At 40.3% G+C, this 27,993-nt stretch overlaps 3 protein-coding genes across 3 annotated transcripts; 1 reads left to right on the top strand and 2 right to left on the bottom strand.

Moving 5' to 3' along the window:
- Positions 1-150: 150 nt before the first annotated feature.
- Positions 151-4,538, bottom strand: eri2 (ERI1 exoribonuclease family member 2; the record flags this gene model as incomplete). Its single annotated transcript, XM_080029916.1, has 9 exons — positions 151-1,593; positions 2,315-2,403; positions 2,504-2,585; positions 2,851-2,951; positions 3,128-3,290; positions 3,419-3,546; positions 3,624-3,704; positions 4,160-4,224; positions 4,516-4,538. The coding sequence occupies 9 exons, from the start codon at positions 4,536-4,538 to the stop codon at positions 151-153; spliced, it is 2,175 nt and encodes a 724-aa protein (XP_079886042.1).
- A 475-nt stretch (positions 4,539-5,013) lies between these two features.
- rexo5 (RNA exonuclease 5) lies at positions 5,014-14,030 on the top strand. The gene is made up of 19 exons (XM_080029032.1): positions 5,014-5,088; positions 5,689-5,967; positions 6,431-6,557; positions 6,655-6,775; positions 7,180-7,287; positions 7,541-7,629; positions 8,158-8,273; positions 8,450-8,588; positions 9,038-9,132; positions 9,236-9,338; positions 9,481-9,587; positions 9,711-9,819; positions 10,639-10,755; positions 10,984-11,124; positions 12,069-12,161; positions 12,293-12,626; positions 12,723-12,928; positions 13,589-13,698; positions 13,782-14,030. Exons 2-19 carry the CDS (start codon positions 5,705-5,707, stop codon positions 13,834-13,836), a joined length of 2,433 nt encoding a protein of 810 aa, XP_079885158.1. The 5' UTR covers positions 5,014-5,088; positions 5,689-5,704; the 3' UTR covers positions 13,837-14,030.
- A 2,117-nt stretch (positions 14,031-16,147) lies between these two features.
- On the bottom strand, positions 16,148-24,318 carry parn (poly(A)-specific ribonuclease (deadenylation nuclease)). Its single transcript, XM_080028944.1, has 26 exons — positions 24,275-24,318; positions 23,958-24,035; positions 23,782-23,861; positions 23,625-23,692; positions 23,398-23,479; positions 23,171-23,231; positions 22,865-23,030; positions 21,965-22,027; positions 21,844-21,882; positions 21,710-21,752; positions 21,541-21,621; positions 21,398-21,454; positions 21,155-21,232; positions 20,997-21,040; positions 20,855-20,897; positions 20,486-20,561; positions 20,285-20,395; positions 20,129-20,198; positions 19,986-20,041; positions 19,305-19,391; positions 19,135-19,209; positions 18,878-19,034; positions 18,617-18,744; positions 17,933-17,999; positions 17,686-17,846; positions 16,148-17,055 (listed from the first exon to the last, which is right to left on the bottom strand). The coding sequence occupies exons 1-26, from the start codon at positions 24,291-24,293 to the stop codon at positions 17,009-17,011; spliced, it is 2,037 nt and encodes a 678-aa protein (XP_079885070.1). The 5' UTR covers positions 24,294-24,318; the 3' UTR covers positions 16,148-17,008.
- Positions 24,319-27,993: the final 3,675 nt, after the last annotated feature.

Genomic DNA, 27,993 nt, shown 5'->3' with positions numbered 1-27,993 from the left:
TCTTCAACTGTATTAATTCATTTTTTACTTTTTTTTATAACAAAAGAGTAAATATCCGTCTTTGCGGATGTTGGTTAAAACACAAATAAGTCACATCACAAAAACTTTGTAGGGTAAAACAAATACCCTCAACTCTTTTTCTCCAACATCCTAATAGCTCTTTCTTATCGTTGACTTCTGGGGTGGACGGCTGCTCACGATGTTGTTCATTTGACAGAGAGAGACGGAGGCCCTGACTGTAGGAGAAGCCACCGAGCTGCTATTCATCAGAGCCGACTCCCACTTAAAGAACTCACATCCCTTCTGGACCCTGCATCCGCTACCCGACCGGCGCACCGGACAGCAAAAAAACCCTCGGCCGTGGTTCGGACCACCATTGGCAACCACCTGACGCTTTGCACGGCGCCCACACGCACACAGCGGCGCTGTGATCCTCTGGCCTGCTTTCGAGTTGGCCAACAGAGAGGAGAGGGCGTTCTTTGGGGCGCTAATGGAGCTACGCGAAGAGGGACGTGAGAGCCCTGCTGCTGGGTCAGTGTAGATGGTAAAGGAAGACATTGGATTCTCTGTGGGCTTTTTGTGATGTGTGGTGGTGACGCCTGCTTTGGGCATGGCAAATGAGGTATGAGGAGTGGAGGTCTTCTCTGGAACAAACCGATTGTGCCTTGATGGAAAGGTTGTGTTTGTTTTAGAGTTTTTACTACGGGGCCCATCTGACTCTTCTTGTACTGATTTTGTGTTCTGAGTCACAGTTTTAGGGACAGCAAAACAATAATTAGGCTCCGAACTCTGCCCGATTTGGTTTAGGTGACTCGACATGTTGGAGCTCATTTTTGCATACAGAGACTTCATTGAGGACTCAGTGGTCATCTTAGGAGGTTTAAAGTAGTTTCCAACACTCACTGTTTTTCTCATGCTGTCCATTAATGTGACCTGAGCACACAACGAATGCGCTTTATCAGGCTGTTCCCACACATGGCATCCGCTGTCAAAATCTGTTGCACTTTTTACATCAAATTCTCCTTCCACTTCCCTGGTGACATCATCCTCGTCATCACCGTCCAACACCACGTCATCATATGAACCACACCTGTCCTCTATTTCCACCGAAAGCTCTGCACCTTCCTCTTCCTCCACAACTCTAACTGTTACCCCAGTATTTGAGGACTGGTTTGGCTGTGGGAGAGTTGAAAGGCAGCCCACAGTAGTAGAACACAGAACGAGGCTGCTGTTGTTATTATTATTATTGTGAGGTGAAGGAAAATTGATCATAACTGAAGAGGGAATGCAAGCGACCGCCTCTGCTGAAACTGATCTCCGGCTGCGTCCCCATAGTGGTGTGGTAGCTGTACCATTCAGCAGTGTCTTTGGGGAGATCAGGCTTTGACAGATTTGAACCAGCTCCTGAGCTGACCCTTGGTTCTCCTTTGTGGCTAAATCCCTTGTATTGTTCTCTGAACACAACATTATCTGACATGATTTGAGAGGAATCTTGGAGGATGAAGGTTTGTTTTTCTCTTTCTCTGTGTTGGATTGCTCCTTCTTGTTTTCTGCAGTTGTGTTTCCAAACAAGGGTTTGACTGTTAATGGGGTCTACAGAAAGAACATAAGATGAGAGATAGAATCAGTAATACATAAAGTAATCATCCATTGCTTTTCTATAATCTATATTGTGATATAAACAGTCAGCATTTGTTGGTGCTACACTGTCTGTATAGTCCCATTATAAGCATGTTTTCAAAATCAGTCGATATCTCCTCATGATCCACGACCTGTCCATACTCTGTGTGCACTGAAAAAAAATCCAGTGTTAATACACAGCCTATAGCTTATGCTAGCTACTATGGGCCCCCTTTGTGAGCCAAGGCTGTCTATTAACACCAGATTATGCACACACAGTACAGACAGGTAGTGGATCGTCTGGAGATATTCACCGATTTTGACAAAATTAATTTTGACAAGCTCTCAGGAATCGCTCTCTCCACCTTTAACTTATCTTTCTAGTTCAATCTTTCTCTCTTCAATGTCCAAACATATTAATTTTATATATTACACAGGATTAAGCACAAATGTGTAAAAACTTGACAAAGTAAAGAATGAATAATATCAGTGTTTATGATTTGCGACAGTCCAGTTGTTTATTTACATATATTAAAAAAAAAGAAAGCTTCACAACAAACTTAAACACGCCACATGTAGGATGTTTTGTGAACCGAACGAGCAGCATCCATGAAGACTTCCTCCATTTGCTTGGGGAGTTACAAGGGGCACGGGGGGGGATTTAGAAGTTGGGATGCATCGGCGGATGACTCACCCTCTCTAGGCTCCGAGTGGTCCTCATCACACACCCGTCCCTCATCATCCTTGCTGCTAACTGAGCTGTGTTACGGGCGTCATCCAAACCTGAGTGTAAAGGAACATAACATGCCTGATTAGATCAAGGCAATTTTCTATGAATCCTAAATTTGTTTTGACAGAAGAAAGTTTTAATTTTTTTTTTTACCAGAATGTTCTCTCCCTGCAAACTGTATTCCTAGATCTTGCAGGGCCCCGTTCAGGCCTTTGGGTTTCCTGGCATAAAACATCTGAAAAATTCAAAAAATGGGGTTAAGCACAATATGAGGTGTGCAGAAGTGATCACTGACTATTTGGATAATAAATTGGTCATTTTTTAAGTAAATTGTTTTTCCTTGTACTGCTTCTAACACTCGAAGACTTGATACTTTTCCTGGGTACTTTTGTGTATTAAAAAGCATATAAATAAGTCAATTAAATACCTTCCTTGGTCTCTGGTAACTTAGTATAGGAATTTACAATCAAATGTTATTCATTAGACTAAAATAATCTTACCCTGTAGGTGCTCCTCAGGTCTATCCAGCTGCTGAGCACGTCAGGTTTATGGATCTGCTTGCGTTTACATTCGTACAGCAAACAAACTCCAAGATCCCAGTCTGAAATGCAACGCAGATGGAGACACATTTAAATTAACAACATGTTCAGCTAAACTTCTTCCAAAATGTATAAATTCATACCATGTGAAAATAAACTACCCATGGACCTGTGGTGATGGGTTTATGGTAATTGACTGTGACTATAAGAGTTGCAGACCAATGCATTTGACTTTTACCTGACCATGTGACGAAAGTACACAGTTTTTGAGAAGGTGCAGGTACAGAAGATCCCTGTTTCTTGTTGGGAAAGACCACACCCATCTCCAGCTGCAGTTTTTGCAGCCATCGGTTGAACCGAGAAAGGCAGATCTGAAGCGGGATCCCTGCCTCAACTTGTATCTGTGGGATAGAGAAATTAAGCTGTCAGATGTAAGTGAAAGTTCAACTAACTCCAACAGTTGGTAGACCAGAAGAAGGTGCATTAGTGTGTTTGTACAGTAACAATGTATTTATTTCTCTACACACACCTGCGTAATCCCTGTCAGCTCAGTGCAGAACTCAGACAGAACGGGGTGCTCTTGGGGTTGTACATAAGTGTGAAACTCAGACTCGATCTCTCCCGTGGACGTGTTCAGCAGAACAGCAGGAAACTCAACTGCCACGAAGAAGGATAGATGTTATGAGTGTGAAAAAGATAAACGCTCCCAATGTAACATATGGAAAGGTACTTACTGATTTCCTGGCCGTAGTTTGTTTTCTCTCTCCAGCAAGTGGACTCAAAATCAATCACAATCAGGTATGAAAAGGTTTGATCTGAAAAAATAAACAGAAACTATATTACACAGTTGCAAGGGCAACAGTGTCCAGCAGCAGGGTTCATACAGCTTTAGACAAATGACATTATAAACTTATTAAATGCTACTCGGAATAAAATTAATGGCCAAGTTTACAAAAAACAAAACTAAAGAAAATATCAATTATTTAAGGTTGGGGACATTTGCCTGATGCTTTTTGTAACATAAAAAAATTAATCTCAAATCTTTTTAAATACATTATTTCTCTATGTAAGTCATTTAATGCACAACTAAAAAGCCGATATTTATAATGTTCCACTAAAATTTTATTTAATATAAAAAGAACAATTAAGGCCTAATTTTTAGATGAAGTGCTTTTTTTTAGACTTTTTAAGGATCTGCAGGAACATTATCCAATGTGAAATTGTATTGACAAACATTCACTACACGCGATTAAACAAAAATCAAACTTACTTGATACCAGGGATTTCTTTTGACCATCAGAGGACTGACTCCGCTGCCTCAATAATCCTAGTTCTCTGTGGAGGCACGAAAGGATTTAAGAGCCTTTGTTAGAAATGCAGTAACAAAAAACCTAGATAATAATAGTCTTTAGACAAATGTTAACGATAGTAACGTCGTATAGATACATTCAAAGCACCGGAGCCAAGGAGCGACGAGTGATGTTGTCGAACACTTTAAATGGTTTTACTTACAATACCCATGCAATATACAACGTAACACAAACACCTAGTTTTCATTCATGGCTATTGTTGTTTATGTTAGCCGTTTGCTAACGCTAAAAGGTTCATATTCAAACAGTTACTTACTTGGCTAGTTTCTTTGTTGACATAATGTTTATCAAACAACCTTTCAAAAAAAGAAGCCAGCCACTAGCTACGAGAGAAAACAAATCGCGCTGTTTATTTTAAATTCTCCATCGATCAATCTAGGCTCGATTTATTTGGGCTGCGAGTCTTTGAAATCAACGGCAGAAACAAATAATCGATCACATTAAAAAAGAGGAATTTACCCAAACTGAACTAACTGTATTTCCGGTTTTACTTTTTATCGCTTCAAAACAAATGCGCTGAATGATAGTTTAATATGCAACGCATGTAAGACAGCACGAATAAAAACAACATCTATTTGCCTCAAAAGTGTCAGTCGTTTGTGTAGTGTGCAAATGTAAAATGTAGGGGATTTTAGCCACATTGACTGACTTACAATAAAAACAGTCGGTATACGTTTATTTTTTCAACTTAGATACAGGAAGTAGTTTAAGTATTGTTTTAAACTTTAAACCACATGTAACGTGTAGTTTGTGTTTTAGCCATGTGTTTTTTTGCCTCTACCAGTGGTTTGAAATATGAATTTGGAACCTGCAGGAGCAATAACATCTGGTATTTACAATGTTCTACTCTCGTAACTATTCTCACTCGTGTACCAAACCAAGAAACACTGCCAAATTATGAATGGAAAACGTTATTTAAGAGTCAGTTAGCAAGCTAGGAATGTGGTGTTACCGGTGTAACTCTTATTCTAATAATGAACAACCAAACTGACCCGCAATGCATCAGTTTATTTGATTGTGTTTTGCAGTTACAGCACATATGAAACATAACCATTATAATACACACACTAAATATACTTTTAATGCACACATCCCCTAAAGTGGGATAAAGTGCCACAACAAACAAACCTAATGTTTTGTAAGTAATTCTCATCATCTTCAACAATAACACTATAATACAACTGTAATACTTTTAATATGTTCTCTGACAAAGGGATCAACTAGTTTCATTTAGTAAAGCATGACAACCCCCACCTGTAAACTCCTTTTCTTGATCTTCATCTCTGTGTTTATATTCTGTAGGCTCAAAGCATCTTCAGACTAACCATTGACTTAAAGAAGATATTCAGCACCAATAGACCTCCCTATTTATGTATATTTGACGACCCGGAGAGACACAATATCAAATAAATGTGTTATCTCCCTGTAGAAACCTCAGCCTGAACATGGAGCCTTCATCAGCAGCAGCAGAAGCAGCAACATGCAATGGAAAGAAAAGAAAGCTGGTCACTCCCACAGCACAGGAAAACGTCAAGAGATTAAAAACAGTGCCGGACGGTGGTGAGACGCCTGAGTGTGGACGTTCCTCTCGCTCACCGAGGATCTCTGTGCTGCCCGACCGCCTTCAACAACCGATTGCACTGAATGAGCTGACAGAGCTGCTGCATTATGCTGCTCTGGGGAAAACAGGTGGCCTTAAACAACCCAGGTAATGACTGTGGGAGTGAGAAGAGATTATCGTCTCTCATCAAATAACCTTGTGTACACTAATTATATTGTGTACCTATGCTTTAACAACAATCTAAGTGATTGTTGAGTGTTTTAAGGCTGTTGCGATTATGGAGCATGCTTTTTGTCTAAATCACTTGTAGTCAAAATCGGTGAATATGTCCTTGTCCTCCCGATCAGCTACCTGTGTCTGCACTGAAAATGTATTTAGTATTGCTACACCGTCTGTAAACGGGCATGTTGCTAGTAGCTACGGTGGGTCCCCTTTGTTTACGTGCCTTTTGTTTAAATACAAGTTTATAGAGCCTAGGCTGTGTATTACCACTGGATTTTTTCTTCCAGTTTTCACAAAAGTAGTTTTGACCACAAGTGTTTTCTCAAAAATCGCTGACTCCATCTTTAAACCTCCTTCCCCTGTCCTCATCCTCCTACGACTCTTATAGCTGGTGCCGTCTCCTCCATCAGAAGAGGATTAAAGCCATGAATGTGGTGATGGTGGAGGGTTTGACCGAGAGTCACTTCTACAAACACTACCTCGCCCTGCAACACTTGCGGACCAACTACAGCACTGTGAGTAAGCAGGTTATAGAAAATAGGGTGGGGAAATGTGTCAGTGTTTTTAGTAAACACTATTTTTTTTTTATTTTTTTTTTTATGGTGTGATTAGTGGGTGAGTTTTACTCCATCGTCTACTGACCTGCCATCAGGGATATTCAGCAGTGAAGTCCCTGACTCTGAGGGGCCACCTCTTTCCCAAAGACACAACGAAAACAGTGAATTGGACAAAGGTGAGAATCATCGAAGAAAACATTCTGAGTGGGTGTAGACCGGGCAACATATGAATGCCGTACTACTAGTAAAACTCAACACTAGGTTTTCTCATATAGAGTTATAGGTACATACTTAGGCCTTTAAGTTCCCTAGGGAACATAGGCCATCGATGAAAACCCTCCACCCTCCAGTTATAGATACATGTATAGAGTTAAATGTTTCAATATTTTCTCTCAGCTTGTCTTTTTCTCTCTTTGCTATTGTTCTTAATTGTTTGATTGTGTGTGTGTGTGTGTGTGTGTGTGTGTGTGTGTGTGTGTGTGTGTGTGTGTGTGTGTGTGTGTGTGTGTGTGTGTGTGTGTGTGTGTGTGTGTGTGTGTGTGTGTGTGTGTGTGTGTGTGTGTGTGTGATACTGCTGCAGAACTGAGGATTCACCCAGTAATCATCAGGTTTGGGACCAAGATAAAAGGACTAACGGCGTACGTTCTCCCCCAGGCCGAGATGATCAGGAGACACTTCCCTGTCAAAGGTGAGTCTCTTTCTCTCTCTCTTTTTGTCATGGATAAATTAAGTCCTTTCACGGTAGTGCTATCAGGACTTTTAACTGCCACTGTCTGCTCCAGACTGTATCTCAGCAGGCATACTGTGCATTCATGTTTTCCCTTAAAGCTCTGAGGTCAGGGTTATTAATTCATGTTCATATATTGGCCTTTTTAGTAGGCCACACACCCAGTTTGCATCTTTAACCTTCTCACTTTTTCTTTTTCTTTCTTCTACCACAGGAATGCCAGGCTTTGAGGAATTTGTGTCCACAGACACTGTTGACTGCTTGACTGACCACAGCCCCCTGTATGGACTTGACTGTGAGATGGTGAGAAATGCTCTTAAATGTATTGTAAATTACCGATTGTGCACTGTAGAAATCTGTTAGCGATATGAAATGAATTCACTGAGGAATCTGGGTTATTGTATAAAAACATGTTTTTATACAAGTATGTTTTGAGTTTTCATGAATTTATAGGACAATCTGTTAGGTCAGAATGTGCAATAGTGCACTTAAAATACTATAATATGCTATTAAAAATGAAAACTAAATTGTTTTATAAGGTAGGAATAATCAATTGAAGAGACCATTATATGATAAAACAAGGAAGTCCATTTTATCACGCTTTTAATAGCTGTTTTACAGTTGACATTGTTACTTAAATTTTAAGAATATCTATGTCCCCGGTTGTAAGTTTTTATCACCACCTGACAGTGAGCTACTTCACTTTGAATCATTTTGCATTTCTTATCATCCTGTAAAGGAGGTAGCCTATTATTAGTTTCTGTCCCATGTAAATTTAACATTTCCATTCCTGTTCTAACAGTAAATCACTGAGTTAATGTCTTGCTTCAGTGTCTAACAGAAAAGGGATATGAGTTGACTCGTGTGTCTCTGGTGGACAGCGATGGGAACTGTGTACTGGACCAACTGGTGAAACCTCAGAACCGAATCCTTGATTATGTCACCAGGTACACGCACACGCACACACGCACGCACGCACGCACGCACGCACGCACACACACACACACACACACACACACACACACACACACACACACACACACACTGGTGACATTAATCACTGCGTTAAAATATTTGAAGTAACACATTTTTGCTGCCCTCATTGCTTGGCACCTTCTGATAGGTTCTCTGGTATAACCGCAGCGATGTTGCAACCAATCACAACCACCCTGCGAGACGTTCAAGTGAAGCTCAGGACGTTGTTGCCAAGCAATGCGGTTCTGGTGGGCCATTCTCTGAACAACGACCTCATTGCTCTGAAAGTGAGTAACCACAACACAACATGATTATCAGATCAGGACATGGTTCTTACGTCTTCATGGTTATTGTTTGAAATGATCAAGAACGTGTCGGCAGGTGAAGCTTTGTAGACAAACAAAAATGTGTGCTTAACAATTTTTGTCAATCAAAATGTCAATCTTTGTACCATGAGTCAATACATCTATCTACAATGTGGCACATTTTTTAAGGCTTGGATCAAGATCAGGGACAAGATATTAGTCACATGTCAGAAATTCATGTGAGCGTATTACTTAAACTATATAGAAACATGTCTGTTTAATGCTTTAATATCTCTTCATGCCAGACATCATTTTGAATTCACCCCATTTTCCAGATATATTAAGGATTTCATTTTGTAAAATCACAGATTCATTACTTCTATAAAAAGTTGGAACTTTTGAGGTCTAATGTGTTTGTGTCCTCCCTGCAGCTGATCCACCAGCATGTCATCGACACTTCACTGCTGTACAGGAGAGAGTTTGGACAGAGGTTTAAGCTTAAGGTCTTGGCAGAGACAGTGCTGAAGTAAGCTCTCTCTCTCTCTCTTTCTCTCTCTCTCTCTCTCTCTGTCAGCGTGTATGTGTCTATCACCCACCACGGTTTATAATTAAATTTCCCACTTTCCCAGGAGGGAAATACAAACTGAAGAGAAGGAGGGTCACGATCCCACCGAGGATGCTGCTGCTGCCCTGGAGCTCGCCCAGTACTTTATTAAAATAGGACCACGCCAGGTACACCCACACACATACACACACAAACTCACACAATCACACACACACACACACACACACACACACACACACACACACACACACACACACACACACACACACACACACAAAAGCACACTGTTGAATATTTGCTCACTGTCAGGTTGTAGAACTTCATATGGAGGAGCTGTGGGGATACACTATAGTGGAGGAGTCTGCTGACTCTGCACCTGCACCACCACCACGACCATCACCAACACCAAGTCGGAGGTACATTCTGCAACCCTATTTGGATCCTTTACATTGCACTGCCATCACTCAGAACATGAACTCTGGTACATTCTGCTGCTGCTCCTCTGTTTGACCAAATCTTTGTCTTTTTGTCTTGTGCAGGTTTGCTGACCTTCTACAGACACTTGGCCGCTCAGTGGTTTATATAGGAAAGCGCTCTGACATGGCCCTGGATCTGTCACATCAGCACTGGCATAACTCTGACCAAGAGGTGAGACATGAAGAGGAACTGTGGTTTTTTGACTCCGGAGCCATCTGCTGCCTTCTGATATTTACATGACCAAATGGTTAAAGGTGAAGTCAGTGATTCTGGGGACTGCTTGTTGTCAAAATCACTTTTTGTCCAAATCAGTGATCTGCTACCTGCTGTGAGTTCGCGCTGACAAATATATATCCAGTGTTGATACACAGCCTAGGCTCTGTAAACGGGCCTGTTGCTAGCTACGGTGGGCCCCCTTGTTTAGATACCCGTTTACGGTGCTAGCTAGGCTGGGTTTTTTAACACCAGATTTTTTTTCACAGCACACACAGTACGGACAGGTTGCGTGAGGAGATATTCACTGGTTTTGACAAAAATTGATTTTGACAACAAGCGTCCACCTTTTAAAATGAGCTTGTGCTAAAATATGCATCAACCTGTTTTCTTTTCTGGTGCTCTCACAGCAAATTCTCCTCTCAGGATCCCCGCCTGCTTTAGGTTGTGAATATTTTCTGGAAGGCCTATTTGGGTATTTTTCTTTTATGAAAAAATATCCTCAGTGGCAATTCTGCCTAATTTGAAAATGAGCAATAAAGTGTTGAAGAGATGACATATTTATGAAGCTGCTCTTTTTGCTTAAGAGAATAATTTGATTACCATTTGATTATATAATATAATCAATGATAATCAGATTCCTCTCATCTCATGTATAAAGCAAGTGTTTTTAAATCAAATCAGAGGTGGCAGGCAGCGGCTGTCCTTTGCATTTCTTATTTTTCACTCACCATCCTTCCCTTTTACTCTTCTTTCTCTTCTGTTTCTCCACTCCAGGTGTTGTCCTCTTTCAGGAGACAGGCCAAGTGTCCGTTCCTCTCAGTGCTTCGCTTTTCTTCTTACGCCGACCATCTGAAAAGACACTTCCCTGGTCAGGAGCAGCAATACCAGAGGGTGAGGACGAATGAAAACAAAGTGTTACTTACGAGTATTATTTGAATGTGCTGCTTAGTGTGTGTGTGTGTGTGTGTGTGTGTGTGTGTGTGTGTGTGTGTGTGTGTGTGTGTGTGTGTGTGTGTGTGTGTGTGTGTGTGTGTGTGTGTGTGTGTGTGTGTGTGTGTGTGTGTGTGTGTGTGTGTGTGTGTGTGTGTGTGTGTGTGTGTGTGTGTTTACCCCCAGCAGCAGGTGTGTGCAAACCTTCGGGATATGTGCGTAGTGTTTGCCGGGCCGTTCCCCGCAGGCTTTTCTGAGAAGCAAGTGCGGCGGCTGTTTCGTTGCTGCGGACCCGTTCGGAAAATCAAAATGTTGAACACAACCGTCAGGGTACATCTCACCTACATTAAATCCTTAAGTTCTACATCTAACAAACTTGCTATTTATATTCGTGAGAATAACATATCAATATATAGTCCAGGCATATATGACCTGACCTTAAAAAAATTGCAACAGAAACCATTCCAACAGTTTTTGACTCATGAATATGTAATAAATAACATACTAAAAGTCTTAAGGAATCCATGTGGTGGAAAGTAATTTTTAAGGGTTTTCTTAACCACACCTTTTATGCCAATTTTCGGCTTCCTAAAGTACTGTTTTATGGTAGAGGGGATATGTGCCAAATTGTTAACCTTTTCAGAAAAGCATGAAACTTGGTACACTTATACAGTTTGGGGCCCTGAGCAGTTTCAGATATTTAGCCATTGCAAAATGTAATCATGGTTGCCGTGGCGACCATTTTACTTTCCGCCATAGCCTAATTATGCATTTTTCCTCATAACTCCTGCACCAAACATAATAACACATAACTAGTAATGTCTACCCCTATGTTTTCATGGTCAGGGATTACTATGATACCACATACAACATCAGAAACAGTGAAGGTCAGTAGTTAAGGGTGAATCCAATGTTTGAGTAAAAATCTCACAAGATGGCGACGCGCATAAACCAGGATTATTGGATGCCGTGTGAATAACTGAGGTCAGCACGGATGATACATCCATATTATATACTATCTATGGAAAAAACCCAATACATTTCTATGAGAAATGTTCAAATTCACAATCTCAAATGTCTCGGACTATTTATGCTTGTCAAGTGACCCATGGAGACAGCTCATGCCATTTTTCACGCTTGTATTATCAACTGAAAGATTCTGACGAAAATAAGCACTTAGCCGCTCCACTATTACACTTGAGCTTTTAACAGTTCATTGTTTTCTCACAGTTGCATTTAAAAAAAAAAAAATCCTGACAATATTTCCTCTATAGGTTCATGCAGAGGTAGAGTTTGAGCTGCTGGAGGGAGCTGTGCTGGCTTTAAAAGCTCTGAATGGACTTAATATGCAGGGACATTCCATCAAGGTGAGTCTCTCTCTTCCCCCTTTTTCTTTTGTTCTCTGTTACTTATCCATTTGAATGAAAGGATACAGTTATTAGAGACTTTTCCAGACTGCAGTATCTCCAACCTGCTTGCTTGTGTGTGCCTCCTCCAGGTCCAGAGGCCTGTTCACGAGTCCATGTTGGACTTGGATCTGACTCTTGATGCTTTGACGAGCGACGGTCTCAACAGCAGTCACCTGTACGTTGTTAAGTTGAGCCCCAGTATGGCAAAGTGGATGGCAGTCTCAAAGGCAAAAGTCAATGGACACACGTTAGGTACAAACTGTATAGGGATTGAAGCAGTTCAAGTAAACGGTGAAGGGCTGCAGTCCACCACAACGTCTAAACTATCAGAGGAGAGCATTAGAGACACGTTTGGACGCTTTGGTACGGTGGAGAGGGTCATCCTGCCTGCCAAACCTGGACATGCAAGACATGCATATATAAGTGAGTGGGAAAAAAGTTATATTGATGTACTGTATATTATCCCTTTATTGTTGTAGCGTATGTGTTACAGTTCATTTTTCTGTCTCTGGTCGACAGAGTTTGAGAGTTCAGAGGAGAAACGTGCAGCTCTCAGCTCCTTTGAGGATCTCTGGAAAGAAAACTACCTGGTCTGTCCATCCCTAACTCCACCCCACTTACCTTCGTGGGTGTCCATGACAACGGCAAATACCCCAGAGGATCCTGACAAAGATGCAGCAGCAGACGACGACAGAGAGAGGACTCACATGCACACAGGCTCTCAGGTAAAGGCCATGTTGCACTGACTGGTTGTCTCACAGCCCTAAAACTGGATTAACTCAATTATTATGACCACTTTTTTTGTACAAAAATGTGTCTATCCAAGTGAAAGGTGCTGTGTATGCGTTGTTTTCAGCAAATCTATTCTGCATGCATTGTAAGCATCTAATGTAAAGGACAGCTGAGCCTGTTGAAAGTTGAGCAACGTCTGACTATGTAGAGCTGAATGTGACAAACTGAGTCCAATGTAGATAATGGCCATCATGGCCTTGTCTCAAAGTTAGAATTTTTTTATCTCGGAAATATAACTTCATTTTGCATTTTCCATCCATCCAGAAATGTTGTTTTGCTGGTTTGAGCATTAAAGCAACACTATAGTCCTATGCACTTGGTTGATTCTTCTTTAATCGATTGCTTGTGAAATTGCAGTGTCAGTCATTCCTCGTCAATCTTTTTATTGGCTTTAACCCCATAGTGAAAACCGAGCTTTGTATATGAAGGCTGACTTTATTAGCCTGAGAATGTATCCTTCTTAACTTTTTACACACTAAAGGTGAAGGTGCTTTGTTCTGCTTGTTGGAATTGAAGCATGAGGCAAAGTTATATAGATTTGTGTACAGTTTGTTTAATTGAACACATGTAATGAAGCAATTTAATCTGTGTAGGAGCAGGAAACTGATCTCATGCTGAGGAAGTTGGACCGCCGCCTGAAGAAGCTCTTCAGATCCCTCCCAGAATGCACCCTGTCTGTGGTCGTACTGCTCGGACACAACAGGTGAGGACTCTGACTGTGTCTAGAGAAAAAATCTGCCCTAAAGTGAAATATAGTAAAACCCCAACTTCCTTTCTCTCTTCCAGTGCTCATGGCCTCCTTCCTGGTCTGTGCTTTATGGAGGTGAAGGAAGGGTCTTGACAAAGAAGACCCGTGACCCGGTGCACTGTGGCAAGGATTACAAAGCTACACAATCAAAATGACTTCCAGTCCAACGATGCCTGATCCTGTGTGACTTGAACCAAATAAAATCACGGAAGATAAAGAATAAATCAAATAATTTAGATCAAACTTTGAATTTTAATAAGACTAACTGTTTTGACTAAAAGATCTGTGTGCCTTCATGATAATGCTTATTTGGCAAATATATAAATGTATATTAAAAATTGTATATTAAGTGAAATAGAGCAATTGTAAATGTGTTGTAGCATGGAAATAAATGCTACAAATAAGCACACGGCTTTAGTGTATTATTTATTCGCAGATATACATTTTGGTTTTACTTGGTTTTTCTCTTAATGGGAAACTTACAATATGCAGCGAGGTCCAAACATCACACACAACTCACACATGCTGGAAGGGTTTTCAGGTCCAGGGGCCTATTGCATAAAAGTGGAATTAAGATATCCAGGATGATTGATAAAGGCAGCCTTGACAAAGTCTAGCCTGGGCACTTTGGATTAGTCAGTTGCATAAACGCCAATCCAGGATGAAAAGGCGCTGCTTTGTCAAGCCAGGTGTAAGTAATTCTGTTAATTGCCAGCCCACAGCTTTCAGAAGTAGACCCAGAGATCGAACACAGATTTACTGATGGAAAAATGGAAAAGACGGCCCATTTTCCCACAATGCCTTGCTAGTTTAAACCATAAGTGAGGGGGCAGTTAATTTCATACAGCACATGTATTCTCTGCCAACTGTTCATGATGTCCCTGCATTGTTTTATGATAAAATAGTTGACAGTGAGCAGTCTGCAGGTGTATCAAAAAAATTGAATATCATGGAAAGTCCATTCAAAAAGTGAAACTTTCATAGACTCATTACAAAAAGTGAAATATGTCAGGCCTTTTTTTTGGATGATTGATTGATCATGGAATAAAAAATCCAGTATCTCAAAATATTAGAATGTTACATACAACCAATCAGAAAAAGGATTTATAATACAGAAATGTCGACCTTCTGAAAAGTATGCTTATTCTAGATTAATTTCACTCCATGTGTAATGAATTTCTAGAATATATTTAAGTTTCACTTTTTGAATTCAATTACAGAAAAAAGGAATTTTTCATTGATATTGAATTTTGTTTTAGATGCACCTCGATATAGTGATAAGTACAAAGTGAATTTATTTGACCCACACTTGCAACGTCATCTGCCATCGATAATCAATTGTATAAATATAGCCTGCAATATTGAACATCAATTATTATAATTTATATCATTGCATCTTATTCTAATTATAATTAAGTTAATTATAAATGGTTCAGGTTAAATACATAAAAAAGAATAACTATTTAACTAAATGACAATGCAGTCTTTTATGTGGTACCTTAAAACAGGCTAATGAAAATAAAGCAATACACAGAACATCATGGAATAACTGTTAAATACCTTGATTTCAGATCGGAGTGACAGCTGACTGAGCCAATCAGGCAACAGAATAAGTTTATCCTTTACGTTTAGCCTGGTCGGGACCAGGCTAAACGCAAAGGATAAATCTCCATGGTAACTTCTGTCCCTCCGCTTTTATGCAACCGGATCATGGCTAACGCAAGCCAGGATAACCGAAATATCCTAGGTTAATCCCTTATCCTAGTTTTATGCAACAGGCCCCAGATACAATTTGTTCAACTGGAGAAAAATAAACACTATAGTCATAGGGTGTCTGTATCCAACACCGTTAGTTTAATGTATAATATTAATAATTTTGAGAATTAAAATGTAATTTAAATAAGGAGACCACCACTTTAATTGAACTGCATGTACCACACAGGTTCTATCCATGTTGATACTGCACCATTAAATGTTTCGATTTAAAACTTCAACTCTGGTCCCCGTTTATAACTGGGTGGAAACGGTACCACACAACATTACAATATTTTGATCAAATTCTCCCACCATTTGAACTCCCTATCCTACTTATCGTTCTCCTATTTGTCGGTAGAATAATTTGTGTGTGCATATACTTGGTCACTGAATCTGATAATTAAAAATGTGCTGAAGTCCTCAGAGCGCATCTCCATAAAAAAATAAATAAAATAGGGTTGAGGGATTAAATAATAAAGGACTAAATTAGATCCTAATTTTAACATCCCTATAAATGAGGATATAATGAAATCAGAAGTAAAAAAAATAAATCTAATTTTGTGTTTTAAACAATTGTGCAATGACTAAAGAGTGAAAATGATGCTCAACTTAACTGGTGTGAGTTAAAGAACCGAAAAGACAAAAATGCTAAGAAACAATTTTTTATTTTTCCCCATTCCAAGGAAATATTTAAGGATTTTTAAACATCTTATACAAAAATGTAGTCGTCATCTTAACAGTTACACATTTTGCATTAGAACATACTTTGACACGTTTACAAAACATAAAACACAAAAGGGGAAGAAAAACAATTCTGTACAAAGAAAAACACAAGCACCTCTCATGTAGGATCAAGTTGCCACCGCTAATAAACATCACATTGATAATCTTATATACGTATAATAAAACTGGGGAAGTTGACAGAACTAAAAAATATATGCGAGCATAAAAATATTTAATAAACCAGACATTTCTGAACTACAGGACCAGTCAAGGGGTCTTTTTTTCCCTCAGTATTTATGAAAACAGCGTCACAGGGATACAATTTAAATGTAAATCTCCCTTACATGCACAAACTCACACACAACTCACACTCAGAAAACATAAGACTGATTGGAGGTGACGTTAAAATTGAGGAACGATTTTCAAAGTGATTTTATGGCTGTGGTGGTGAACATTTCTGTAGTTTAGATTTTGAAGATTCCAGTTGTGTGTGCGTGTGTGTTTACCCAGAAGAGTTGCCTGCTCCTCTGGTACAAGCTCAAAATATGGCAGCTGTCGTTATGGCTTGTGTTCTGTCTTTTCAAACAGTCAAGTAGCTTGGCTGGTAGCTTTGGAAACGGTGTCCACACAGCTGTCGATTGAACCAATGAATTAAGTGCGTACAACACTCTCAGGGGGTGTACAGCCTTACAGGGGAGGGAGGGAGCGCCCCAAGTACTTACAAAAAGAGACTGAGAACAGTAGCAGCTCAATGTGGGACAGCGGCCACTCTGCTCCTCACATCTCGCTACCAAACCTCTGGGACCTGGAACAGCGACGTGGTAGATTCCGCCCCTGTACGAGAGAGGGAGACATGTTCAAGGTATCATACAAATCTAGACCCTTTTACCTTTTGACCCCCAGCTCAGTTTTTATTCAATTTGTTTACAGGGTTCTCTACATATGAAAACATAAAAATTCAAGGAGTGTCAACGATGCATCAATATAATAACCACGTTGATAGAATTTACCCATCCCCAACTTGTTAGCCAGAAGTTTCTTTATATTGACAGATCCAGATGTTACTACAGCATTATCAATTATTTGGAGTCATGAGTCCGTTTTTGGTCTCCATGCAGTCCTGAGAGAAATAATTGCCTTTTTAGCAGCTAAATGCTGGACTACGGTCAACAGCTGGTTTCCAACTCTATCTAATATCTTGCTGTATTTTTGCATTAAGCCTATATATTTTTTAAATGTGTCAGTCTATGTTATGGAAAGTCATGCTGCATTAGCTGATAACTGTTCCTGTTTGCACCTTAACAATGGATAAACATAAAAATTCCTTGTCACATTTTGATACTGAAGAAAACATCCAAAACAGGGATTAGGAAGCAAGATGTCACGTTATAGTCTATAATTTACTAGACATCAAACCCTCTTATTAACCATTTAAACTGTGTGCAGCACACTGACGAAACTAACCGTCATTCTTCTTCTTCTTGTTTTTTTGACCTTTCCTCCCATGGCGTGTCGGGGCTTGTTGCCAGGGGACTGACCCTTCCGCGTCATTGGCTGGTTCTGAGCCCTCAGGACTTCCCTCCCCGTCAGGGACCGGACTTAACCCCGCTGAGTCTGATGAGTCTCTGCAGGGCACAGCGACCAGCAAGAGACTTAATAACACAAACAAGATGACACCGACAGCAGAAAGCATCACCTCCGTCTTACTCACGCTGTCCGCAGCCATCCCTCTGAGGTCTTGCTCTCCACAGCTTCTGTGTTTGTCTGTCCACTTGTGGCTAGGATACAAAGCAAACCAGTGAATCAGAACCTGAGTTAAACCTTCTCATGCAGCGTTAATACACATTGCAGTTTACCTAGGCGAGATTGAGACATGCGAAGGGGAAATGTCTCCGGACTAAAGATGAATTGCCACTAATATTAGATTTTGTTTTGCTGCCTAATAAAGAAATGTATTAAAAAAAAATCTAGAAAAAGTAAATGCTAATTAGGACACATTCTCATTATCTTTAACATGCTGCCTTGTATGATGAGTTCATTAAGTGTATTTTAGTACATTTGAAAACACAAAAAATTTTAAATTATGTTGGGACAATAAAAAGCACAACTGCGAGAAAATTGCTTCCTCAATTAAAATGACAACTACAAAACTTCTGAAATATGTGTACAAGGACAATGTTTACAATAAGGAAGATATCCAACCTCTCTATTCTGCAGCAGGTGGCCATTTATAGATATACTGCAATGTTAAAAACACATTTTACCCAGCTTCCCTTGACGTAGTTAATCTCATTGGTTGTATTCAGAATGCCACCTGCCCTCTCCTAAGGGCCACTAGATCTCTACTTGACTTATGCTACCACAGTGTAGCAGGAAAGTACTAACGCACACATACCATCAGTTTTCATCTTCTTGCTGCCTGTGCTGTCTGGGTATGAGTAGTTACTCCAGCCGTCTGCAGCTACAGCCTCTCCGGTGCCCTGCTCTCCCTGAACGGGACTGATGCAGCGTTTCCTCAAACCCCTAGGACAAAAAAAAAACAATACAAAAAGTCAGTACATGCATCAATATATAACAAAGGGTGCATACCTTTTAAAAATTCTAAAGCAGAGAATGAAAAACACGGAGATTTTATATTAAAAATGCATTGTATAACCTGGGATATCCAAAAGCAGTAGAAGATCTCCAGCCGTCCTGTCCCCAGGTTTTGGACACCGTCTGGCCGCTCTTGTCCTTGTTCTGCAGCCTTCCCTTGATGTACTCTGCATACGTCTGGATCCTGTAGCTCTCTGCATAGCGGCTGGTGTTCATTGCTACAGGGAGAGCGAAGAACGTTCACAGATTGCATCAGCGTTTCGTTTTTTAGGTTTAGGTGGTGTGTGTGTACTCACCTATCTGTGTGTGTGTACTCACCTATCTGTACCTGATCCGTCTGACTTAGGGACACAAATGCTGAAGTGTCGTCGATCCATGAAACCTGGATGTTTCCTGAGTGGACAAAGGCAGCAGACGGTGAGTGATCAACAATGAGATAAAGCTACTGAATGTGGAAGCAGAAATATCAGGAGAAAATCCTGTCTCACCAAAGGCACTAAAGAGCTGGTAGAGGTCACTGGTCTTCCATTCTTTTGGGAAGGTGACATACAGGACATGGTCTCTTTTAGGTTGCACTGTAAGAACAAAAAGGAGATTAGTGCAACAGGCGAGCAGTTTTCACTTAAAGCTTCATTAAGGGACGTTTCATATCAACAGTGAATCAAAAGCAGAAGTTGGCAAGTAGCTGAGAAATGAAAAGCGACCCGTCAGGCAGACAGATAACACCTCTTGGATAGCAACGGAAAAAACAAACAAGAAAATAAATAGTTAAATCGAATGACAGGCCGGCAAAACAAACTGCGCATGTGTTGCTGTGGTGGTGTCATTCTTCATAATGAACACATTTAATGTGGATTCAAGTACACGGCTAAGTTGATAGTATATCAGGCCTGTGACCGTAATGATGTTTTCCTGTTAAAATCATGTTAAAGTTGTGTGTCTGACCAAAATTATCCATCTACATCAGTGCAGTTTACATACACGTTTGCAAACTTGTGGTCTTTTGCGAGTGCACTGCGAGGCTTAGCACAACTTTGGTGGCAGGAATGTGTATTGTGTGTGCACAAAGCAGACAAATGGACCCACACGTAAAATCATTGCTACAGTTTTCAGAGTAACTTCAAGTGATCCTGACAAATAGCCCTGCTGTGCTACATCGTCTTACTCACAATCTGGTCCTGTGATGTTGAGGTAGGGAATATCTATTATCCTCATCAAGAAAAGCCTTGAGAAGAGAAAAAGAGACATGATGATTTTTTTTTTTAAACCATTTCGATAATAAAAATACAGAAAATGTAAACACATCTCTTACTTGTTGAAGAAAGGCTCAATAAGTTTGGAGGAAGAAGCGATGAATGCTTTGGGTGGAGTCAAGAAAGAGCCTGTAACAAATGTTGAGAAGAAAAAGTTAAAACGACTGGTATTTACACTTTTTGCAATTCAGGATGAGTGTGATAGTGTGAATTACCCAGGTAGTTGGCCATCGAGACGAAACAGAGGCCGGTGATGTAGGCATCGTACCCGGCCTCGTGGAGCTGCTCCTGGGCTGTGTCATAGCTGTGGAACCCCTCTGCAGTTTCTGACGGGAACAGTACAAAAAAAGGTGTTCGTAGGATTTCAGTAAAATTGAGTGTGACTGAGGCAATTGTTGTTCAGTGCATTTACTCACCAACTTGTGGTGACTTGAAGGGGCTCCCCTTCAACTGTTTTTCCAACTCTGCCAGAGAGGTGTTGGTGATCATCTCCTGAAACACAAATAAAATAAATAACAATGATGAATAACATTTGAGTCGAGTGCTTCATTACTATACATTAGAGTTTAAGCTTCTTATTTTTTTTCCTTTTATGTTATGTCTTCTTAAATTGCACATCTGTAGCAAATATCATTTCTACTGCTTTATTCTAAAAAGCTCCTACCAGTTTCAAAACGTGAAAGGACAGGGCAATTGTTTTATCCAAAATATTTATTTTTAACCCAATACCGCAAACTTCAATGTGGTGCTCTTGGTATTCTACAGCTCTGAAGGAGATCATTTACCTTAAAAGGCTGAGTGGAAGCCATCAGCTTTGTGTCCAGAAGTCTGCAAGTGGATAAATAATATAATAATATTATAGAAAAACCATAAGCACAGAAAAGCTTGTAAGGACTAAAAACATTTAGCAAAGGAGGTGAATGTTACCTTGGGAAGACACACATTGTGACCTCCTTAAAGTCTTGAAGATCCTGAAGATAAGTGCATTGGCATTAATAATTCATAAATCACATTACTTGGCGATAAACTGTAATTTCATGCTGCCAAAAAGCATCCACATTTAAAACATCCATCTTAATTTTTACCTCTGGCAGAGGGCAGTAGAACTGGTGGATGGTGTGCATCACATCCAAGAGCATGTTGTGGCCGACCACAAGTTTACCCTGCGAGACGGATGAAATGGGTAGAAAAAAAAAAGTTAAAATGTCAGTGCAACAATGTACAAACATAATGAATGGATTCAAACTACTTTCAATTAAGAGTTTAAAATGCAATTCTTAAAACAATACCCGATAGAGTTTAACTGAAAGAAAAATGTGTTAACTCACAGATTTAGAGATGGCGTGGATGACCCTGGAGAAGCCGACTGCATCATTTAGCTCCTCCTGTTGGAGGTAGGCAAATGCTTGTAAGATTATTGTCCTAATGCATATTGAAAGTTTTTAATATCCATCTTGAACCGCAAACTCACCTGCTCTCTCTCCAGTTTCTGCTGTTCCCTCCTCTTCCTCTCCTCATCATCTACTTTGCTGACCTGGATGAAACGCTCCTTCTGCACAGAGCAAAGAAGTCACAGCAATATTTTAAACATGCCACACAAAAACAAATGCAAATCTGATTGACATAAAACATGTCCTTACCTTTTCTGTTTCGATGGTTTCCACATGAAGCCCCTTGGGAAACCTGGGAGAGGAGGACACATCTTAATACACTACAAACTGACCAAAAAATTAAATAAAAAAAAAGTACAGCAAAGTGTATTAGTGACACTCACTTCCAGTTGAGTGTCTGGTATATCAGCTTTCTCTGAAACCTGGTTAGGACATACAAATATAATTAGAAAATAAAAATAAATAAATGTACACATAATAAAAATATTTGTATTTTGAGATTACCCAGTACATGGATCCAAGATCACAGTCTTCTCTGAGTTAGAGAAGAGGGATTCAACCTTCTCTCTGTAGGAAAACAGTAAAAAAAAAATGTATCACAAAAAGGGACGGGGAAAAGTTGCAGTCTTGCCCTTAGAGCATGGTTATTCAAAAGCCAACGGAGAGGTAAGGTCCCTCCCTTGAGACTCATAGCGAGTCCTTGAGCAATGCTCGAATGTACTGAGGAAAGGCAAACTTCCTACAAGTGATAAAGAACTAAGAAGCTGCCATCAAATTCAACATATACACGTTATTCCAGTACTTTTATTGTGTAAATAAAACTGGCTTACTTATATTAATATTGTTAGGTTATATAGTCCATGGGCCAAGTCCCAAAATGTCACTTTTCAGTACCATCTGGGTGGGCAAATTCTAGTTGTGATTTTTTAATATATTTTGATGTGATAGACCTTTTATACGAGTGGTTATCCCCTCTAAAATGATAGGCTAATGTAATGGAGGCAAGACAGTGCAGAGGAATAGGGTAAACATTCTCACTTATACATATCCTAATGAAACTTTGCCAGTTGATTTTTTTTAAATATATATTACAATCTTTTCAGAAATGTTTGAATAAATATGCAAATGATGTGCTTAATGCAACAAGGTATTAGTCCATGGACCAGACCAGATATTGGTACCATCCGTTTCTTTCAAATGTTTCCATTCTAAATTAGAGCAACTGTAAAGAACCGGATTCCCCCCGGAGCCCAATAAAGTATTTTTGATTTTGTTTCTGATTCCGATCATGCACAACTTCTGTCCAAAAGAGCTCATCCACAGACCCCGTCTGTAGTGTACCCACACCTCTGTGTTCATGGCCTCAAACAATAGCCACATGAACTGCTTTACACACACACTTACATGACCCTGTTGATGTAGTCTTTATGCTCCTCTGGGACGTGTGCAGGGCCTTTGGAGGAAGGGGAGATGAAGGATGGAGTCCCTACACCATTACTATGTTGATTTCTCCTCTCCTCTGTCTGCTCCCTCAGTTGAGCTTCCTCCTCTTGATTTAGGTATGGGATTCCTTAAAAGAATCACAGGAAATTCTATTTGACTGCCGAGTACTGAACTGAAGTTCTGTGCAGGCTCTAGACGTTCACCACCATGCAAAGACCAAATCTCTGACACAATGCGTTTCACCGTCATACTGTGGAGTGTACTCACCATTACAGAACACCTTGTTGAAGTCAAATCCCTGACTTGCCAGGAAGTCAATACTGGAACTCTAAAAACGACAAACACCATATTCCATTTTTACAACTTTTAAACTTAAGTCAACATAAATGCTGTTATTTTTTATTTTTTCAAACACAGTTGGACAGGCATTTCCCAGAAACATAACTGTTAAAGCTAACACAACCCAATGACCCATAAGAGAAACAATGACTTACTTGACAGATGAACTTTATGTCTGGAGACGTCCTGTTGAACGGTTTGGGGAATACATAAAAGTTAAAAGGCTTGATGATATACCTGCAGATGAGGGAAGACAGAAACACAATGGGGATTAGTGAGACCCTCCCAGTGGCTGAAGTGACCGGCTAAAAATGGAGTGCTGGCCGGGTTTACTAATATATTTTTAAAAATTTCTAACGGTTCTATTTACAAACTGACTCACTTTGACTTCGCCTGGTCGTACTTGAATGAGCACAATCCAAACTGGAACAGAAGAAAGTCCATGGAGTGCTGGTGGACAGAGAGGAAAAGAAAAATAGTAAAATACACGTGTTTCAAAGTGTCTGCAGGACTTATGTAGGATGCACTGGAGGATTTACCTTCTTTAGCTTCGTGTACCGCTCCTCCGGTGTGTCCAACCCGTTGGTAAGTGCACTGACATTAGGACCGTCACTTATACCTTTAAAAAAAAAAAACCCACACAAACAAACATAATTTGTAGACATAGCTTTGGCTAATACAATCTCTCCCTGTGCTAATGCTCTCACACAGATACCTGAAAACTCCCCATCGATGGCAAGGAAGTCAGCCTCCTCTATTGCGCTGTACACCGTCGGTAAACACTCTTTATAGTCTGGGAATAAAAGGAGAAAACAGCATTAACATTATTGTGAGTGACGCGTGCCGAGCTAGCATACGCACACATTAAACCCGCAGCTGAGCTAGCCAGCTAGCAGCACATACATTGAGGTAATAAGAGTCGTGTGCGTTTTAAACACATATCAGGTCACTACTGTTTTGTGCATTATCATTGTGTGTTTGTGTGTATAGCGAGCTAAATATCCAGTGTTTAAACTCCGGCTGGTTACTTACTCCTGCGTGTCACCTCCATCCCTGCACAATGACTGAATCCCGGCTGACAGCTAACGCTAGCTAGCCGACGTCAGCTAGCCTTTTAACCGTTTTACAAACACTTCCGGTGTTATGCAGAGTTTTGGCATGCACCATAATACATGTCACACCTCTGCTGAATAATGCATGTAACTTTACATCTGCAAATCTATGTTTTAAATAATTTTACATACATTAGATAGATAGATAGATAGATAGATAGATAGATAGATAGATAGATAGATAGATAGATAGATAGATAGATAGATGGATGGATGGATGGATGGATGGATGGATGGATGGATGGATGGATGGATGGATGGATGGATGGATGGATGGATGGATGGATAGATAGATAGATAGATAGATAGATAGATAGATAGATAGATAGATAGATAGATAGATAGATAGATAGATAGATAGATAGATAGATAGATATAGTGTGTATATATATATTGGGGGAAGTACCAGGGGCACGTAGCAGTGGGCTGGGTAACCAGGGGCACAAAGGGACTTGGGGTCCCTGGAGCGTAGGCATAGGCCTACATGACGAGCAGGGAGCTCTCTTCTGTTGATCTTCCTGAGATGTATTACATTTCTCTCTGTTAACTTTTCTTAAGGTAGTTTTAAGGCCAGAGGTCATTGTCAATTGTTATATTTAACTTTGACTTGACTTGACTGTGTAAAAATGACTTGTTAAATTAAGCTGGAGCTCGTGACATTCAAGCAGTCTGAGTTAGACAAATGTTATGGGTATATTACCATCGCTTTTGTAAAACATTTCTTCTCTGTGTTACTATGATCAAATTCCCCTACTCACCAAGGACACTCTGGGACCTTTTTTTTATATTAAATTTGGACGGCACATCCACATTATTTTCCAGCTGTTTTTTTTTTACACAAAATGAAGGCTTTTGAATTTGTCCCTCATCACTTTAATTGAAATGGCTTAAAAAAAGGGATCTTTGTGGAGCCAGCATGGACAGCAGCAATAGGCCTTCAATGCAGCAACCAAAATGAGTTCAACATATTAGTGGGAATGTCAGTATAATGGACAGTGACGGAGCAGGGAAAAATGGAGAACGACATGCAACAAAAGGTCCCCAGTCGGCAGGAACTTATGCAGTGTCATGTAGCAGCATCCAAACCATGATGATAAGACAACACATACTGACCGTGATGTTTGAGTAAAGTTCCCGTATTTGTGTATATTTAGTATGTTGTTAGGTAGTAGGCTATGATGTGTTTCTAACCAACCTAACTCACACTGCCTATGGCCTCAGGGCAAAAGCAAGCTTTGTGCAGTCCGTGTCAAGTGTCAATCAAGTCCAATGCACCCATCAGACTTCACATGACAGCCTCGTTGTATTTTGCCTGAAGTCCCAAATCAAACTAGTCCTGAATTGTTGGAATAATAATTGTCTCCAATTTATCATGTTTGTAGCATTATAATCAAGTTGGAATTCCTTTTCATTCCACTGTATTATCGCTCTGACATTGTGTTCATTTGTTTGCCATTTTCTTCTACCCTTAACCTAATCAGCTATACGACAGATGTGTCTGTTCCAACAACGTCATTTTCAGTATACTTCTCTGCCACCACTTATAGGCTTTGTAATGTTCACTCCAACAAATTCCATTCATAATAAAAAAACGGGATTAGTTTGATTATTTTTCCACTTACACATCACTGAGCACAAAATCACACCTATTTAAATTGTGGACAGTGAGGATTGGAGTACTGGGGGAAAAAACATCTTTCACTTGACTGGATTTATGACAAAGTATCTTTTAAATAAACTAAAAAAATCTCTGCTGGTGACTGATCTAAACTGAACAGACACCACAGGGGGGCACTATACTCCATATTATGGGCTAAGATGCTATCTTGCTTTTCGACAGTCCCCTCCCCTCCCCTCACGTCCCCTCCCCTCTTCATATCACACACACACACACACACACACACACACACACACACACACACACACACACACACACACACACACACACACACACACACACACACACACACACACACACACACACACACACACACACACACACACACACACATGTAAACCCACACACCTGCATGGGGATTCTTGAGCTCTTTGCTCCTTCGATTTTTCTTTTTTCCAATTTCATCACAGTACATCATAGCGTTTACAGTCAAAAGGAGCACAATGGGGAAGTGACAGACTGTGCAGAGCCAGGAAGTGAATGAAAGAGTGAAATACAGTCATACTGATATGAGTGGGATCAGGAGAATGGCAGGATGAGTGGAAGGAAGAAGGGTTGCTGCAATTTAAGGAAAAGGGCAGGCAGTGGGGACCCCATTAGCATCTGTCAAGTGTGTTTGTGTGTGTGTGTGTGTGTGTGTGTGTGTGTGTGTGTGTGTGTGTGTGTGTTAACTGATCTAACCAGTGGGAATCTCCACAGTAAACCATTTTATTTAATTTTATTATAGCACACACAAAGAAATTGAAGATAGGCCAAAGAGGATGGAGGTGGTGAAGAAAATAAATATTGTAGTGAAAGACTTAATCAGGAAGGTTAAGCGAAGGTCAAGAGGGCAAAGAGGCCAGAGATTTGTAATGCAACAGGCATTAAAAGAAAGACATGACACTTAAAGCTGAAGGAGCACAAGAATAAATACTCTGCTAATAATGTGACAGTCAGTGGTTCAATACACTTTTTCTTGGCTATCACACACATGAAAAAAAGCATCCGCACACAAACACACACATTCACTCAGACAGAGAGAGTGGAGCTCCCATTTTTTGTAAGCTGCTCAGACAGTCGTGTTATTGCTCTCCTAATCATGCGTGAGATTAGGTGGCAGCACACAAGCAGAAACCTGCTGTTGACGCGTCCTATTCCTTTTCGTTACACAGACGCACGCACGCATACATACACACACACAAACACACACACACACACTAACTGCTAACTGGTCCTGACGTGAACGGAATCTGATTTGCTTTTAGGCCAAATAGAAGAATGAACACAGTAAGGGTAATTTATTACTCTATAATTGTCGTGGAGGGGACGGGAAAGGAGCAGGCTTTTCTCTTGTTTGAAAAGAACATTCTGGGGCTCTGAATTGATCGCAAATTATTCTGGGAATGACTCTTCAGCATTTCTGGGTTCCCCCCGTTGTTTGCTGTCCATGCGGCTGAGATCTCAAACCAAACACATATGTGCAGTCTCAGAATCTAAATCTGCCTTGGTGACTGGCACGGTGAATACACTCTGGTTAATCCACATGCACCAAACGGTCAGCACCATTGGTCTGAAGAATGAAGCCAGTTAAAATAAAACTTGGAGTTACTGTATATGGAATCTGGCTTAATTCGTAGCAAAACACAAAGTGACACAAAGGGGAATGTGGCTGCAATGTCAAGGCCAAGTTCAGCCAAAACTCCAGCTGTGAAGTCGTGCTATGATGATCCCAGATGAGCATACAAACGGTTAGCTCTTTGGTTGATATGAATAAACGTAAACGTTGGGCTTGGATTTGCATGAAGGTGTTAGCAGCTGTTCTCTCTGTGTTACATATGAAACATGCTCAACATTGAACGTTTTTATTGGCTACGACTTCTAATGGAACACACACACACACACACACACACACACACACACACACACACACACACACACACACCCACACACACACACACACACACACACACACACACACA

This window comes from Ammodytes marinus (assembly GCF_949987685.1).
Source record: "Ammodytes marinus genome assembly, chromosome: 6".
NCBI lineage: Eukaryota > Metazoa > Chordata > Actinopteri > Uranoscopiformes > Ammodytidae > Ammodytes > Ammodytes marinus.
The sequence above is the reverse complement of the archived record's forward strand: the minus strand, read 5'-3'. Positions and strand labels throughout refer to the sequence as shown.